This window comes from Hakea prostrata, chromosome 8 (assembly GCF_041222555.1).
Source record: "Hakea prostrata isolate BN-2017 chromosome 8, UWA_Hpros_2, whole genome shotgun sequence".
NCBI lineage: Eukaryota > Viridiplantae > Streptophyta > Magnoliopsida > Proteales > Proteaceae > Hakea > Hakea prostrata.
In genome coordinates, this window is record NC_142607.1 from 46293742 (window position 1) to 46312475 (window position 18734).

General features: G+C 36.5%; 1 protein-coding gene across 1 annotated transcript; it reads left to right on the top strand.

Annotated features, from left to right (window-relative positions):
* Positions 1 to 7386: 7386 nt before the first annotated feature.
* LOC149008210 (non-specific phospholipase C1-like) lies at positions 7387 to 11772 on the top strand. Its single transcript, XM_089165994.1, has 3 exons — positions 7387 to 8594; positions 10753 to 10929; positions 11298 to 11772. The coding sequence occupies exons 1-3, from the start codon at positions 7493 to 7495 to the stop codon at positions 11618 to 11620; spliced, it is 1602 nt and encodes a 533-aa protein (XP_089022120.1). The 5' UTR covers positions 7387 to 7492; the 3' UTR covers positions 11621 to 11772.
* Positions 11773 to 18734: the final 6962 nt, after the last annotated feature.

Sequence of the window (18734 nt, forward strand, 5' to 3'; positions counted from 1 at the left end):
AGAAATGGAAGGGTAAAATAGTCAAAATAAATTCTTAGATGAGCAAGTGATACTATTTTGGTGAGTTTTGTAAAGCCAAACTCAAGATAAGTTAGTTTCATTAAATCAACCGATTAGCGATTAGTCTTGTAAACATAAGTCTAATTGTAGCTAATCAAGTAATTTTTCCAAGGGTTTTTTGTTGTTGGACGATGTTGTACTTTTGCACATCTTGTGTATAGGCGGAGAAAATCATATCGGTGAAATTTGGGGAGCGAAACTAAAGTGGGGGGATTTTCTAGCGAATTGGCGAAATCTAGGCGAAAATTGTTGATTCTTCACTAGAAATCGTTGGAATCTTCACCGGAATCCATGACCGCTGCTACCTCATCTTCTTATTCTCGCTCAAGTTCCTCCAAACCTCTCATTAAACCTCACAAAACCTTTCCCTGAGATCGCACCCTGCACTTGTCAAATTCCACTTGAAAGTAACTGTGTCTTCACCCTCAAAGTGGATAAAACACTTTGCACAGACTGAAAATGTCAACACGAGATTTCGCTGACTTGTCGGTTTGGCAACTGGTGAATGGCGATATCCTGCACTGTGTGTATAGGTCGAACCCATGACATCCTCACAGGTTTTCCACCACAAAAGAGGTGGGCCCACCACTGAAAATGTAAAAAAGAAACCCCTCCCATCACCACCCTGGGCCCCCCTTGTTTTTTGTGGTGGTAACCCGTCGGGGGAGCACACGATCCGGATTCGTCTTATTACGAGAACTCTGTGCTGTCAGTGGGACAGAAATATTAACTGAAAAATTATACTGGAAAAGAAATCCATCGTTCCTCGTGCACTCAAGGGTCTAGACCTGCACATTTAATAATTTTGCACCTTTTTGGGTATGCATGATGCAATCAAGTAACATTCTTTTTACTATAAATTTTGTTATAAATTTTGTTAGCATTGCATAATTTGTTTCGAGAGACTAAAGATCAAATATTGGCTTCTAAAAACCTAACACAAATAAATTATTTTTTATAATATATTTATATTTCCTCCATCATGTCTAAGACAATAAAGTCAATGAATTACTTAGAAGAATTTTCCATTAGCATGCCTTTAAATTAAGTATTGGGCCACATTTTTAATTTGTATAAAAAAATTCTAGTCATCCCCTGGTAATTGGTTACAAAATTTACTTTTGATAAGTCATCACTAAATCAAATACTTTTTTTTTTCTTTTTGGGAAAACTACTACTAAATCAAATATGTCTTGTATACCTTCTAATAATAAATAAATTAGAGCAGCAACACTAATCATCACTTCTTACCTACCAATAGAAACATATGATTGGGCATCATTACTATATAAAGACTTGATTAAGAATTTATTAATAAAGTATTAATTGAAGAAATGTATTATTAATTGAAGTAATACATTTCTTTTACTTATTGAAGTGGTGTTTTGTATGCGTAAATTGCACATCAAAGCTGGAGGAGAGAACAAAAAGGTATTATGTATAGGCATGTAAAATGGTGAGATACGCTAGACAAATCAATGAAAAACACGCATTCATAATCTTGATGAAGCAAAAAAAATCTTATATAACTAATGATGGGTTAGTAAAATAGTTAAATGCTCAACCTCTCATGGGGAGGTCTCGGGTTAGCACCCATTCGACGGCATTAATTATATAAAAGCTCCCTTGAGGAGGTAATCGTGGTACGTGCAAGCTGGCGCTGATGAACCTCATATCCTAAAAAAAAAATCTTATAATAATTTACCTTAAAAAGACTAACATCTGTTCTTTGCAAAGCAAGAGGTGGTGAAGCATTTAGATTTTGTAGATTATTATATTATTATATTAATTATAAATATGTTTCTGAATTATTTTTATAAATGTGGACAGGTTTCTTAAATGATTTAGGGGCTGTTTGGTTACATGACACAAATGGAAGATTTATACCCGTTTGATTGTGTTATTGGATTCATCAAATATAGAGATTCATATTTTTACACTAAAACCGTGAATCTGTAGATTTATGGGTATGAGGGGAAATCTAGAGATTTCACCCTTAATATAAAAGCGCTAAACATTTGAACCATAATTCCATAGATGTTTTTTCAAGATGAATCTATAGATTTCATTCTAAAGATCCTGGCTAACCAAATAGTTAATTTTATGAACCATGACTCCATGGATTTTTGAATCTATAGATTTGAAATCTGTAGATTCGTGTAACCAAGCAGGCCCCAACAAGAGTCGAACCTACAATTTTTTCACTAAAAGGTGTTGATTTCACCACTAGAACAGCTCTGCGTTGGCATAATTAGTTATTCTTTGATCACGTAGCTTTACATCAAAACATAGAAATATAGATAAGATTTTATTCATGAAAATCCACGCAATGGAGTTTTGCAAGTTTATCCATAAGTACAGAAGTCATGCTACAAGCAATATTCTTTTTCTCATATATATCTAAATATCACAATTTAAAAACCATTAACGTTAATTGATTCAAGGAAAAAAAAGAGATTCTTTATCAAATTCTATGACCCTTATAAAATTTTGTGGCCAAAATAAACTACACATCGATGCATCAAATACCTAATTAATGGATGGTCATTTCACCCTTCTTGTGTCTAATCCGAGGACCACATGACTTGTAGCATCTTGTTATAAATGATTTATTGTGACATCCAACCGAACCGGTTCAAATTTTTATCATCTTTACGATTCTTAGTATTGAAACTATATCGATCATTCATATCGGGTGATACATAGAGGTTTTTGATCCTCTAGTTCCATCTGGTAACGTATCGAATTTCCTAACTATAGATACCTGTTTGTGTCGGATCGAGCGATTCATTTTTTGGTTGAACATCCATTTCAAACAAACCTAATCTTTTCAGAGTTTCTTTCTTCTCTTCTCGTGAAGTTTTTTGCACGACTGGTGGGTCATAGATAGTGCGACACCTACACTTGCGCGTATTCCGTCATTGATAATAACGGCGTGGGGACCTAAAGACTTTGTTTATATCTTGCACATTTAATGCGCAGACACATTCAACAAGATCGTCGGTCGTCAGACTCAATCTCGACCGTTGAAAATCAAAATTTTGATCGAAATTTTGACCAGACCCCAATCGGACGGTGCACTAAACCGTCTTAGTTATTAAATGCGGAAGACTGAAGCAAAATGCGGACACTAAGCCCACCAGCCTTTATTACCAAGTCCAACAGAAACGTCTGTTGTTGGACCCGTCTATGCTAACGGCTTTGAAAGTAAGTTAATTTGAGTGGGACCCACTAACGACTTTTCTTGTGATTCCCACCACTTCAATGCGGTTCAAAGGTGACATTAAAATATGGAAGTTAGTACTTTATTAGAACAAATCAAGAATTTTGAAATTGAATATGGTGGGCCCGTTGGATATAGACAGTCTGATCTCATCGGCGAGTTTCCGACGTGTACAACCGACGCACACAGATTAAGAATATAATTTCGTTTTCGAGACCTTTGTTTCCTTCATATAGACAATCTGTTTTTGTTTGAAAGGTGAGGAATTTTTGTCAAATTATGGATAAAATATGGGTGAAGGCCTGAGGATTAGGTATGAAATAGTTTAAATATATTAATTAGGTTATTTTACTTTACTTAGGGTAGAACAGTCATTTGTCATATTACTTAATGATTAGAATCTAATGTGAAAATATAAAAAAATCATCTGGTGTGCATAATAGTGCATATAGATGTCAAACAATAGGCTGAAATTTAACATATGATTTTAAATTTAAAAAGTTTAAATTAAACTTGTAATTTTATTATTTTTTTAGCCTATTATTTGGTATCTATGTGCACTGCAGATGATGTTTTATCTATGATAATCTAATTATATATAACTTTTAATTTAATAAATAAGTGCTATGTAATTTATGTTACTATAGTAATTAGTAAAACACTCTGAGTTTCACTCAACATGTAAAAATTCAAAAAAAAATAAAATAATAAGTTTTGAGGTTATTCTAGAGAGAGAAAAAAATATAAATTGTCTTTCTTGACAAGCAAAAAGTTCTCCTCCAACAACTTTTGACCACAGACTTAAGCGGACCATAGAATTTTATAAATTTTTTTATTATTTTTCACTTGTGATCTCCCGTGTGCTTATAAAACCTTCGAGATAGTATTCGTCACGAAAAATGATCCACACTTTAAAATAAATGGTTACAAACATTCCACATTAGATCATGCCAAATGGGTGGAAAACGTCTACCCAAAAGCTACAAAAAAAAAAAAAAAAGGCCAAAACTTCAAGTCAAAATGGAATATTGATTTTCTGATATAGATTGCTAGATGTTACATGTTCATGTGGGGGTTGAAAGTTTTTTTTTTTTGGGTAATATGTCGAGGGTTGAAAGTTGACTGGGCGGTAATATTCTAAAGACAAGAAAGGAAAGTACGGTTAGAACAGAGCCAAGCATCAAAGTAAGGTCTCATGCACGAGCTTCCATCCCTTTACCTTACTTTAATGTAAAATGAATTGTTTGCCATTATATAAAATGGAGTAAAAAAACAATCATTCTATTCCTCTTTCATGTTAGGGTTTGATTAATATTTTTGCTAAACGAGGTCATATTTTTTATTATAATATTTAAAAATAAAGATACATGAATTTTAAGTGAGAAAAAACTCATTTTTCCTCTGGTGCATGTACCTAGGTCAGGCACAAGTCTGTGTCTTTAGGCCAACTTTGGGGTCCCTAATCATGTATCTCTATACCAGGAGAGCATTTTTGACCCCTCTCTTGTTTGGTGTGTGGAAATGGAATTGAAGATATGAGACATTAGACATATATTGTTTTATTACTCTCATGCACGTGAATATTACGAACTTTCTCTTTTGGTCTTGATGTTTCGAAAGCTTATGATGTCCATCTCGATGATTATATGAAGTTTACCCAAAACAAATTCAAAGAATATGAAGATAAAGAGATGGTAGATTAATAATGAAGTGCTCTTGTTTGGTATATTTGAAAATTTGAAAGACTAGGAATGCAGCACTATACTGTGGTTTTGATGCTTATCCGATTTATCATGACTAAGTACTCTTTTTTTTGTGCATATATTCTTAACTATGTGACTAATACGAAACATAAGAGAGATAATCCTCAACTATTATCTTCTACCCATATTGAATATTTGGATCATTTTTAGGATTGGGGCATGAGACAACAATTCTAAGAAGAGTTGATGAGGTTGCATTGTTTGGGATGCAAAACCGAGCCCTGATTCTTTTTAATTGGCAATGCCGATTCGTTTAAGTTGCTTTTGGTTAATTCAAGTATTCAACTAATTTGGCTTAGATTAGCTCTTTTTTGTATCAATTATCGTTTTCAATTATGAGAAAATTTCATTATTTTAAATTATTTGGATTCTATTATCAGTTTTGTTTTTATTTAAAATAATAGAAAAACTTTCAAAAGCCATAATAGATTTTTTGTTTATTATGGATTATGGTGAGAATTTCATTCTCTTCATTTATGCAAAGATTTACTTAAAATTTTATAGTTAATATGAAAGTAAAATAGTCAATACATATTTTTTAAATAAAAAATTATATGTTTTCCTTTTTTTTTTTAACTTATTTTTCATTCCATAATTTTTTTTTGGCTAAAATTTTCCAAACTATTTTTCATTGTTGACCAATAATGAATTCTTGTACTTATTTCTTTTAAATAGGCATAATGGAGAATGAAAATTGATTAAAAAAACAGTCTTTAGTCTTTTGAAAATTTAAACTTTATCCTAGTTAATTTTTACTTGATCTTATATAATGGGATGAGTTAGGTCAAATATTCAATTTTGAAACCTTATACCATTGCAAGGTTGCTTGATTTTTAATACGAACTCTTGTTAGTGAAGAGGCTGTGGATTTGATTATACCATAATATATATTATGTAATAATTTTATCTTCAATATAGAAAAAATCTTGTGTAAAAAAAAAAAAAAAATCTTTGAGACCTTAAAATTGTCTTGGCCACAAGATAGAAAAACATATATATGGTTGTCATACACTTTGCCAAAAATATTTTGCGAGATGGAAGAGCGAGTGGAGTCGATTTGGGTCATACCAGATTAAACACTCAATCGACCCTTATTGAAAAACACCTTGACTTGGGCTTGACGCACCCTTAGGACTAGATCTTGTCTAAGCTTAAGGTAAGATAGACGGGTTTTTGCCAACAAGCCAAACTTGCAGTTGTAGTTTGGCCGAATTGGGAACTCTTCATGCGAGGGTAGAAGATTATATTCCGTTCACACCCCTCTATTACGTATTTAAGAGAACATTTCTTTTTTTTGGTTGCCAACTCCGGTTTTCAAGGCTTTGCCCTAACTAATCCGGTGTTCGACCCGGATCGCACACCTGGCTGTGGTGGGTGAGTTTCCCAGCGGGACTTTTTGCATCCACAAGATTTCGATACCATGACATTGCTTAAGCGGACTAAACTGCTCACCACTTGGACCAACCCCCGTTGGTAACATTTCTATAGTTCACTTTGTCAGTGTTCACGAGTGGATCCTCCAAGTTAAATATATAATGGAGAAGCGCGAAAGAAGTGGATCTTGCTACGCTAGTACTATTGAAATGGTAATGCCTATGGTGCCTAATGTTAGAGGGTCATTTATGCACCTCCACCGCTCCACGTTAGTGACACTGGCCTACAAAATCCGAAAGAAGTCCCACAATCCTCTGCAGGCTGCCCGGATTGATAGAGGATCCGAACCCGTTTTAACCATTTTTGTCTCTATCATTAATTCTCATCAGTAAATCCATCGGATTTTAGATCCCAAACGAGCGCAAATGAACGGAGCAAATTTTCCAACGGTAAAGAATTAGCCACGTGTTCTTTTACCTTAGAAGTTGAAAGTGCCGAACCATGCACTCCATCTCTATTGCTTCCAAACCTTCTCAATAATCAACGATATATTTTGTCTCAGTTTCAGATTCCCTTCGTTTTCTAAAATTCAATTACAAGAGAACTGATTCACTGTAAACGCTCTATTCACCGTCAACATCGCTGATTCCAATCATAACCAATCCCAACCGTAAAAGCCACAACAACTTGTTGAACAAACTAAGTAGCAGGGAGCAGAACCCCCTAAATCTCCGGACCCACCAAGGAGTTCCCTTCAGTATCTGTTTGCTGATTGGCGTGTTTCTCATCAACTCTATTTTATTTGAAATTGTTTTCCTTTTTTTACGAAATCAATATTCCCCAAAAAAAGAAAAATAAATATTTCTTATATTTTATATTCTAAGTATATTCTACTTACAGGGGCCCACACCCAACGCTTTGTCGTCTACTTCTTAAAGCTGTTCTTAGACGAACAACCACGCCGCCCCTTTTAACAACAATTAGTTCTTGAAGGCAGAGACGCCTTCTTCCTTCTTCCTTCTCCGGTGTTCTGGTTTTTCCGGCGGCCGTATTTACTTCCGGTTGAGCCAAGATGGTCGACCGCCGTCATCTACTCCTCACCCTCTTCTTCTTCGTTCTCTTAGCTTCTTCTGAATCCCGCAAATTCAACCCGTTCCGACCGAAGAAGAAAGTCGATGGTCCGATCAAAACAGTAGTGGTTATAGTTATGGAAAATCGTTCCTTTGATCACATTTTAGGCTGGCTTAAATCAACTCGGCCGGATATTGATGGTCTAACCGGTAAAGAATCGAACCGATTCTCGGCTTCTGACCCTAATTCGGAAGAAGTATTCGTCTCCGACGATGCTATCTTCGTCGACTCCGATCCTGGTCACTCGTTCCAAGCGATTCGAGAGCAGATTTTTGGATCGGATGATGTTTCTGCTAACCCAGCTCCCATGAATGGCTTCGTTCAAGAAGCAGTAAGCATGGGTGATCACATGCCCAAGACGGTCATGAGTGGTTTCAAGCCCGAGGTTGTGCCGATTTACACCGCTTTGGCGAATGAGTTCGCCGTGTTCGATCGGTGGTTTGCTTCTGTACCCACTTCGACTCAGCCAAATCGGTTTTACGTTCACTCGGCTACTTCTCATGGATGTCAGAGTAATGTTCGAAAGGACCTCATCCATGGTTTCCCTCAGAAGACCATCTTCGATTCGTTAGAAGAGGAAGGGCTTTCCTTTGCTATTTATTACCAGAACATCCCTGCAACTCTGTTCTTGAATAGCTTGAGGAAGCTGAAGCACATAATTAAGTTTCATAGCTACAGTTTGAGGTTCAAGTTGGATGCGATGTTGGGTAGGCTTCCTAATTATTCGGTGATTGAGCAAAGGTACTTTGATGTGAACCTGTTTCCTGCAAACGATGATCATCCATCGCACGACGTTGCGCTTGGGCAAAAGTTTGTGAAGGAGGTGTATGAGACACTGAGGAAGAGCCCGCAATGGAACGAAATGGCTCTGTTGATCACCTATGATGAGCATGGTGGGTTCTATGATCATGTGCCAACTCCAGTTGTTGGTGTTCCCAGCCCTGACGGGATTGTTGGGCCTGAGCCATGGTACTTCAAGTTCGATAGGTTGGGTGTTCGAGTTCCAACATTTTTAATCTCACCATGGATAGAAAAAGGGCTAGGTCAGTTTTCTTACGTTTGTTTGTTTATTTTAGTTCTGGGTTTTTATCTCTTTCTCAATCGATGATATTGCTTCTTTGACGGCCTTAAATTTTGGTTTTTTTTGGGTGTTTTTATGCCATAATTAGTTCTGAGATTACTTAATTGTGCACTTTGTTTTTGCTTTCTATTAATAGACAATACTCATGTTGTATTAATTGGCATGTAACTGTGAAAGAATTGCTAAACGCTTACTCTGCCTTCAGTTTTCTATTTAAAGATTCCATTTCCTCAATTAAGGAAATATGTTCGTTGTGCTAGATTTCTCAAATTCAAAATTCGGATTCTAGTCAATTATATTTGTTCATCTAAAAAAAGCTGGACGAAAAAATTTAGTTTATTGTGCTGGTCAGTATCCTTGTTCTAATAACTACTGCAGCATTACTTTCAATGCTTTTGTCTCATGAATGTTTTAGAACCATTGGTTTGGAATGCAATAAGTTATCTGCTGCTTTGGGATCTTGGAAATTTTGGTTTGCCTTATTTAGCAGTCAGATGTGCTTTCAGCAAGGATCTATATTGGTCTGCCATAATGGGCTGTTCACATATGCTCTCAGCATTGAACTGTTTTGATATTAGCCTCCTATTAACTGTTTCATTAACCCTTTGTAGTTTTAATGCTTTGTGATTAAGGTTACGCTGTAAGACGTACCTCTTGGTATGAATTGAAATTGTAGAGGGGGTGGGGGTGAGGAAAGGGATTAGCTTTACTGACAAAGAAATCCTGGGTTGTCCAGTTTGGGTATTGGTGAAATGAAATGCCCGGTCCAAGTAGACTAAATTCTGCTGCTTTTGCTAGCTATCTAATGTGGATGAACATCAACATAGCTTCTCAGTCTGCTGACAAGAGTTTTGCCATCTTTGCATCAAACCTACTAAGCCTTTGCCATACCATTGTGTTTGGCTCTGATACTGGATGATGCATAGCTCCTGGGATAGGTAAGATAATCAATGGGGTAGAAATTGTAGGGGAAAAAGGGGTTGGCTTTATTTACAAAGCCTAGCATTGGCTTAACAGAGGACTTATGACTCCTAATAACTCTCATGTAACTGACCCTACTACAAGTAAGACTTAATACTTAAGACAACTACATAATGGCATCGATCAAGAAATAACTACATTCAGTCTACCACATGAGTACACTGCATCTTATGCACATAACAAGTTGTTTGATGATGCAATCAATAAAAATGCTCTGTTCGGTTGCATTTGCGTTTTATGATGTCTTGAACTTGTCTAGGGAGTGGAAACTAACTTTTCTATCCTGATATGGTTTTCATTATGGATATGAAGTAGTGTTTTCTGTGGGTTCATGGGTGAAAACTCTCTTTCTCTCTCTCTCTCTCAGACACACACAGAGAAATGTGAGGTGGTGTTGGGATACGTGTGATACTTCTAGCAAATTTTGGTTTTTTCCCTTTTTTTGGCAGTAGCAAATTGGGGTTTTGACACTAGGTTTTGTTGCGGGTTCTTTCTAAAGGATATCAGCCAAACAAATACTTGCCGATATAGGAAGATCAAGTTAAATGAGGAGACAAAATATATGAACTTCAACATCAACAGCAAAGCCCTTTCCAATCTAGATTTCTTTCTTTATTCCTTATTCTTTTCCCCTCTTTTTTTTCTTCTTCTTTTTTTTTTTTTTTTGGGGGGGGGGGGGGTGGGGTTCTTACTCTAACTTAAATTCTGGATCTACACCAGATTTCAACCACTCATTTACTGATAGGAAGTCTATGACACAGTGAGTAGCTGATACTTGTAAAATATATAATTACATTAACTGTGATTCTTGGGGGGGAGGAAATTGAAACGGATGCCACGGGGACCAATGACTGCTCTGCTGAGAAGTGATAGGCTGGAGCGTAAAAGACATGAACGAATTGAATTGGAGTGGCGAGAAAAAGCATGGATGAGAGTTAAATGGCAGCAAAGCACTTCCTTAGCTGACCGAACTCTCTAAGTAGTTAGGGACTTAAATGCTAGGCTTTATTGAGTTAAAAAGCTGTCGATTGAATCATATGATAAATTTCCTGTTCTGTTTGCCCTATATATCTTTTGGGTAGTAGTCCATTCTTTTCATCTTTTATGTTGATAAACTGATTATTTGTTGTCCCATACAGTGATCCATGAGCCTACTGGGCCAACTCAATATTCACAATATGAACATTCTTCTATTCCTGCAACTGTAAAGAAGCTCTTCAACCTGAAATCAAATTTTCTGACAAAGAGAGACGCATGGGCTGGGACCTTTGAGAACTACTTCTACCTTCGTGACACTCCCCGCACTGATTGTCCAGGTTTGTGCTAATCACATCTCTTCTGCCCTTTTGCACTGCATATGCTTCTTGTGTTGTGGAATTTTTTTCTTTTTAATTTGTTGAACTGATTTATTTATAGTAAAGAACAAATAAGATGTCATTTCTGGCTCCCTCTTGAAACAACCATTGTTATCTGCAGCTGATTTTTGCATGATATCTTTTCAATTTGAGCTAATGGTCAAGACCCTTCTTTTTGGGGCTGGGGTGGTCCTACTAATTCCTTAAATAACTTGATTCTTTTCGTTGCTCATTGGTCAATGGGCAGCAAGTTCCTCTTTTATTGCTTTGAGCATCACCTGACATGTTCCAATCGATGCATAAAACCCCAAATCTGGATAATTTTGCAGAAAAGTTGCCAGAGGTTACGACTTCGCTCAGGCCACATGGACCACATGAAGACAAGAGCCTCTCAGAGTTTCAGTTGGAGTTGATTCAGCTTGCAGCCCAACTGAATGGCGATCACGTTCTCAATTCTTACCCAGACATGGGCAAAAGCATGACAGTGGTTGAGGCCAACAGGTATGCTGAGGATGCAGTAGCTAGGTTTTTGGAAGCTGGAAGAGCTGCCCTAAGGGCTGGCGCAAATGAGTCTGCCATTGTTACCATGAAACCTTCCCTCACAAGCCGAACAACTGGAGGACTCTATGGGTCAAAGGTTCAAAGTCACTGACTGCCTTGTGATGATTATCTTCGTTAATCTAGTGTAAATATGATATGTAACTTCACATACTCTTGTATCTCTATATTGTATAAGAATATTTTCCACTTCTCTCCAACTCTATTGAATAAAATGGTTAGTCTGGTGGCCAGCCTTTTATGAAATTTCAACTGTTGTGATGGCTAAAACAGTTTGTTGGTGACTACAGTTGCCTTTGACAGGTGTCTTGGACAACCTAAAACTTCTAGTTTTTAGGGTTGTTAGAGCTTCAAGCTTTACTTGGAGGTAATGCTAGTTGATTATGTAGCACCCTGCAAAAATAATCTTTCTAAAGCTAAATCTCCAATGACCCAAAAAAACCGGAAAAAGGAAAAAAATTCTGGTGAACTTTTCAGCAGAAAGGGTATTGTTAATCAAATAAATATTAGAATATTAGCTCCAATACATATCATCCTTACACATTTATACACATTTTTGGAGAGAGCCATTGAGAGGAAATTTATCCGGTCCATTTCCTTGTAGATGTATGACATATGTGGTAACATTATATTAAATGGTTGAAATTCATTTATAAGTCAAATAAAAGAGTTGTGATTAAATTAAAAAAATAATAATAATGTGACTTGTAAATAGAAATCAACCTTTCGATGTAATGTTGGGACACATGTCCTATATTTACAAGGAAGTGGATGGTCAATTTCCATGTCAGAAATGGATAGGATATTAGTTTGACATTGAAAAGGGTGCATGAATTGTACATCCTTTTGATCAAAAGCTAGTGCACTAACTTCAATTGTCTCCACCATCCTAAACTAGATTATGGTACCATTCATTGCTAGATCTCTGATTTGATTCGTGTATTTACCCCATGGAAGGCATTGAGACATTTAGACATTATTCATATTCATTAAAGAAGATGAAGTTGAGTGCAATTGAGGGTTTTGGAATGATACAAAAGAAAATGGGTAAATGTCACTTACCACTCTTCTTAGTTGACCAAATGGTTTGAACTCTCTTTTATCTGACTAATATCATTTAACTCCTTTCTTGCTTAAGAAAATTTTCAGATATTTCTTAAATTTTTCAGCGGAACCCAAGAAGAAGAGAGGCCCTAATTCTATAATATATTGATTTCCTCCAATACCTTAGTCTTGGTGTTTGAATTTCCGTTGTAACTCATTTTCCATATATTTTCCTCAGATGCATTGTATATCTGTTGAGAGATGAAAACAAAGATATGGGGTATTGTAAATACTTTGGAATACAGTTTTTCTTTTGGTGGAAAGTGACAATGCATTTCTAAAACTAAATATTACACAAGGTATGGTGTTATATTGTGTGTGTTACTAGTGATAAATGCATTATTCATGTCTCTTGAAAATACTTGACATGGATCTTATCAAGGCAATGAAATTTTAACCTTGTATTTAAATTTTTTTTTTTGGGGGGGGGGGGGGGGGGGGGGGGATATCACTTGGTTGGGCAGATTTTTGAGACACAATCTGCACAAAATGACCACTCCACCCCTATGAGAGGGCACGAGTGTATTGGTCATTTCGTGTTTTGGTTATATTTGGGCATACGTACATGTCATAGGGAATAAATAATTTGGATTTTGTACCCACTTGGTGAAAAAAATTTCCAACTCACATCATTGAATTTTTTATTTGTGTCAAATCTCAAAGCAATATCTCTTTCTCCTTTTTTTTTTATTTATTTAATTAGTAAATTAGTTAAAAATAGATCTTAATACCATTAATCACCTTTTAGCTACTCTATAAAGGTACAAACTCAAGTTTTGAAATACTCTTTTACTAGACCAAAATATCTTTGAATTTCTTCAATAGTTACATCTTTTAAGAGGACTTCCTCCCAACTTCACATCTCTTCATTATTGAACTAAAATACCATTGTTTTTTCTTCTTCTTTGAATTGAAAATATCACTACTTGTTCCCAATAGGTATATTTCTTTACGCCACAAGGACTTACAAACCACACGCTACCAGGGCGACAAATGAGCACACCACAAACGCGAAGACAAAACACGCCACAAAGACGCTAACTCAGTTGTTGAGGCAAAAGACACCCGTTTCTAAACTCCCATCTTAAAGCTGCTACCCAGGATATCACCATCAGCAGAAAACGAGCAAAAAGTAACAAAACAAACTCCAAAATCCCAGAAAAATCGCCCAACACTTGCATCAACCATCCTGTCTGCTGTCATGCCTTTTTTCCGGAAGCTTTGAAACAGAGGAGTGAAGAGAAACTGCTAAGAAATGGAGAGAGCAGGGATGATGGATAAAACCCAGAAAAATAGAAAACGAATACAGAGAATGAGAAATATGGGCGATAGATAAAACCAGAGAAGAATAAAAAGAAAAAAGAAAAACTGAGAAAGATGAGATGGTAGATGAGAAGGGATGTAATGGATAAAAACCAGTAAAAAAATGAGACCAAGAATCGAAGAGAGGGAGATGGAGAAGGCAGAATCAAGGGTCGAAAAGAACAGAAAAACTAGAGAAAGGATAGTCGGAGAGAGGAAGGGGAGCAACAGGGGAAAAAAAGGAAAAAAAATCAGAAAAAGCAGAGAGGCGGAGAGAGGGAGAGGAGGCCGGGAGCGGATGAGAAGATTAGGTGAAAGAGGAGGTGGAGAGACAGATTCTCTCCACCTCAAGACGATGCGGCGGCAGAAGCTTTCAGAATGAGAAAACGTTAGGATTCGCAAAGCCGAGAATTCCTCGATGCAGTGAATTCACTTGTGAGGATATGGTGTGATGCTACCCGCCCATTGGACTCAGATGCAGGGGGTTTAGGATTTGCAGCCCAGTCAAGTGGTGGTTTTATTTGTGCAACATTAGAACCTTCTCAGATGTGCTCGATGTTGGCTGGTGAAGCTCTAGCCGTTAGGGTGGCCTTGGTTTGGGCCCATAATCAAGGCTATAAGGATATTTCAATATATATGGATTGTTTGGGCTTGCACAATGTTTTTATTGGCCCTTTGGATAGCTACCATTTTATGACTATTGTTTCGATCTTGGATATATTTTATTTGTCCAAGGAGTTTCACAGTTGTAAGTTCAGTGTCATTTCTAGAGATGAGAACAATCTTGCACATGCTCTATCCAAGGAGGCCCTTTTTGTTAGTTGCCGGATTAGTTGGCCGTTGTCCACTTCTTGGGTCCTGTCTTTTTTAGGTTACAACATTTGTTGCTTTTGAATGAAAATTTGCTTACCAAAAAATATATATATGGTTAAGAATGTCACTACCTAATATATTAGAAAAACATATCCTTCCCTACTCTTTTCTTTTTTGTTGTTGGTTTTGGGTGGGTGGGGGGGCGGGTAACCAAGTCTTCTATTCATCGCGGGCATGAGTGGAAGATGAACATAATTCCATTAACCACTTACTAGAAATTGACCATTCTTCTTGGCTAAGAGGTCTGCTTACAATATTGGAACTCCTACGAATTTAAGTAGGAATACATTGTTTAAATTTACCAAAAAGAAAGTTGATATCCCGAATCAGTGGATCCAAGGTTGATGGTGGCAACACCTCTCCATTAATATATTTCAGTAGTTGTTGGTAATCTAACTCTATAAGCACGGAATCATATCCTCCTGCCAATGCCTCCAACAAACCCATTCTAAAAGCCACCGTCTCTCCTTCCTTTGCTAAATTATACCTCCTTGGGAATGATGAAGGCCATAGAGGATTGCCTTCATGATTCCCAATGATAACCCCTACACCACCCTTCTGCGAGTTTTCCAACCAAGAGGCATTAGTGTTTGTCTTCACAAATCCATTGGTGGGGGGGGGGGGCTACCAAGGTTGGTGGAAACCCTCCTCTAACTCATTGCTCAAAGATGCCTACTGCTTGTTTGTTTTTGGCTTGCCCAAAATTCTACAAATCCCTTGGTTTCTTTGTCAATAACTTCTTCAAGCTTCCATCTCTTTTCCTTGTATCGATCATTTCCTACTCTCCAAAGCCACCAAACAATAAAAGAACTTGACTTTTTGATTTTTCGGCCTCATTATATCCATCTCGGCTAAATTCCTTCCACATATTTATCCATTCTTTTAGAGAAGAGACTCATCATTAGATATTTTCTATGATAAAGGACACCCGAACCATAGTCTCCTTGCAAACTGGTAGTGTAACAACACATGGGAGGTTGACTCCTCTATCTGACCACATTCCCCACATATGGCTTCAACTTTTATATCTCTTGAATTTAAATTATCCCCCATAGTAAAGCATTCATTGCATGCCCATCATATGAAATTCCTATATCCCTTCCCTCTTGCATCCTAAATATAAAGCATTACAAAAACTAATTATAAGTTTTTTCTTTTCCTTTTTTTTCCCCCTGGGGTTGGGGGGGGGGGGTTGGAACAATGCTTTTATATATTAGGGATGGGGGTATTAGATAATACAAGGCGGGGCTCAGCCCTTGGGGCTAGGATTTGAACTTTGACCTCCTACTTAGAGGTGTTGGTTTTTTTATCAACTAAGCCACCCCTTGGAGTTAAGTATCACAAAAGTTGATTATAGTTATTAACTTACGAAATGTATTTTTCATTCTGTTTAGAACCAGAAGACTAGAGGCATAGTATAGACAAACCAATATAAGACAAAGAGAGACAGTATACAAATAATATACCTTATGTCAGAACCACTTACCCGAATGAAGTAGGAGAAGCATAAATAGTACTAGCATGAGCTCAATAGGGTGAGTTGAGGCGTATGTATCGTATTTTCCTTAAGGTATTTGAACGCCCCCTTTAGTGCAGACTGGGTTTGACCTTGACGTTCTCACCTCCAAGATACAACAACTCTTTAGATCTGAAGGCTTGCACTCCAACAAAGTGTACTTGCAAAGGAGATATGAAGGTAGTACACAACACAGGAATGAGGAAAACAAAACGGAATTTTTCTAACTTTAGAATATGAAATTTCTGTTTTTCACCAAAATCAGAGTGATACTTTTGTTCAAAACTTCACCTCTATTTATAGGCTCACATGGACACCTTCAGAGAGCTATATCTGTACGTAAAGTCACCTACAAAGAGTTATGATTGTATGATCAGTCACCTCTCTACAGCAAAACCCAAAACCGGGTTTTCTGGATTCACGACCCACGTCCGCAAGTCCAAGTCCCATCATAGACATTTAATATTATTTATATAATATTATAATGCCCCATGGCCTGGTTAGACTAGGGTCTACAGACCACAACCACAACCACGCCCGACTTGGTCCAGCTCGGTGCATGCGAGTGATCCACACTTGGCTCTCTACCGGCATACACCCCACTTAGGAGCTATATATGTATATGTAAACCATATAATTGTTAGCTCCATCCAATGTAGAACTAAATACATATGATAAATTAAATTACCTAATATATATGCGCCAAAATCCTTTGATTGGAGTCTATACATCCAGAAGAGTCCTATAGAGTAAGAATTAAATAAGAGTCCTAAAACAAAACGAGGGAGATAGAGTTTTAATGTTTTGAAACTTATCTAAATAGTATATTATATTATATTATGTTATAATTTTATTTTAAAACAAAAATCTAACACATTCCACACTTATTTCTGGAGAATAATTAAATACCACATAAAATATTTTTTTTAATCAAAAAGATTTTACAATGAATTTTTAAATAAATAAATAAAATATGGTGAGATTCTATTGTTTTTCGCCATCTAATTTGTTGAGTGTTGAGAACTTTTTTTGGTATAAAGACTGTTGAGAACACAATGGCGCATTTCGTAGCTCGTGAAAGTACTAACCAAGGTCTGACTAGGATTTGGAATTCATTGCCCCCATCCTTTCTTGTAAATGACGTTTTTCTGTATACCATAGAGTTCGTTTGGGAGGATTAATAAGTTTTTGACAAAAAAAATTATAAGAATGAAAATTAATATAAAAAAATTAATTTTTATTATAAAATTGAAAGAGAAGGTGGTAACTGAACGGTTTGGTTGAACATTCTTAAAAATCTTACCATTAAATTTGATAAAATTAAATCTGAATCGTCCATCATAAATGGTTTTAATTTAATTCAATAAATTTAATGACATAATTTATTTACACAGCGGTTCACCTACATTTATACTAAATTTTAATTATTTTATTTCAGGATCATGTACAAAGAGAAGCAAGAAAAATGTCCCCATTATTATTGTACAAGGCCAATAGTATTTTCGCTCATATTTTGATCACATGGGTTTTCCGTTTTCATGAGAAAAATACAATCCTCAAGACTTTTGGGGTAAAACAAGGCCTGTAAACGGATTGGATTCGGCTCGGATACACTAGTATCCGAATCCGATTAGCAAATCCACTATCCGAATCCGAATCCGGCAAAAATCTAGAGAAGGCATCCGAATCCGAATCCGAAACTTTATCGGATATCCGATAATAATCCGATCCGATAAAATATCCGATTATTGATTGATAATTGTCATATTTTTACATTTTTTATTATAAATTTCTAATTCCCGATTACCGAATACCGGTATCCGAATCCGATTACCGGTATCCGAATCCGATTATCATCTATTTTTAAAGAAAAAATGTTAAATACTTTACTCTATCCGGATAAAAATTTATCCGGATATTATCCGATCCGATAAGTAATTATCCAAATTCGAATCCGGTTGCTTAGCGGATGGATACGGATATTTTCCGGTAAGAAAATTTTCGGATACGGATACGGATACCCTTAAAAGAATACAAATGTGAATTCGGAGGCGGATTTCGGCTATCCATTTACAGGTCTAGGTAAAACGGTCATCTTGAATTTACGTTTTGCAGTTTCCACGCGACCAAATAGGGTTTCCAATTATTCTGTATATTTTATTCCTCGTTTCACAATCGTACTTTGCAAGTCGCAAGTCCCAAGCCGTAAATGTGGAAGGCGGTATTGCCAAAAAAAAAAAAAAAGAGTGTAAGGCGGTAACTTATGTGAGGTGAGTGTACTGGCAGTGTACCCTAAACGTCGATGGTATCTTTCGACCGTTAGTTCATAAAACCCATAAGAGAAATTATTTTCCCGCCTTCTTTCTTCAGTCGACCAAAAAGTTCGCTTCGTCTCCGCGGTAGGAGCGGGATC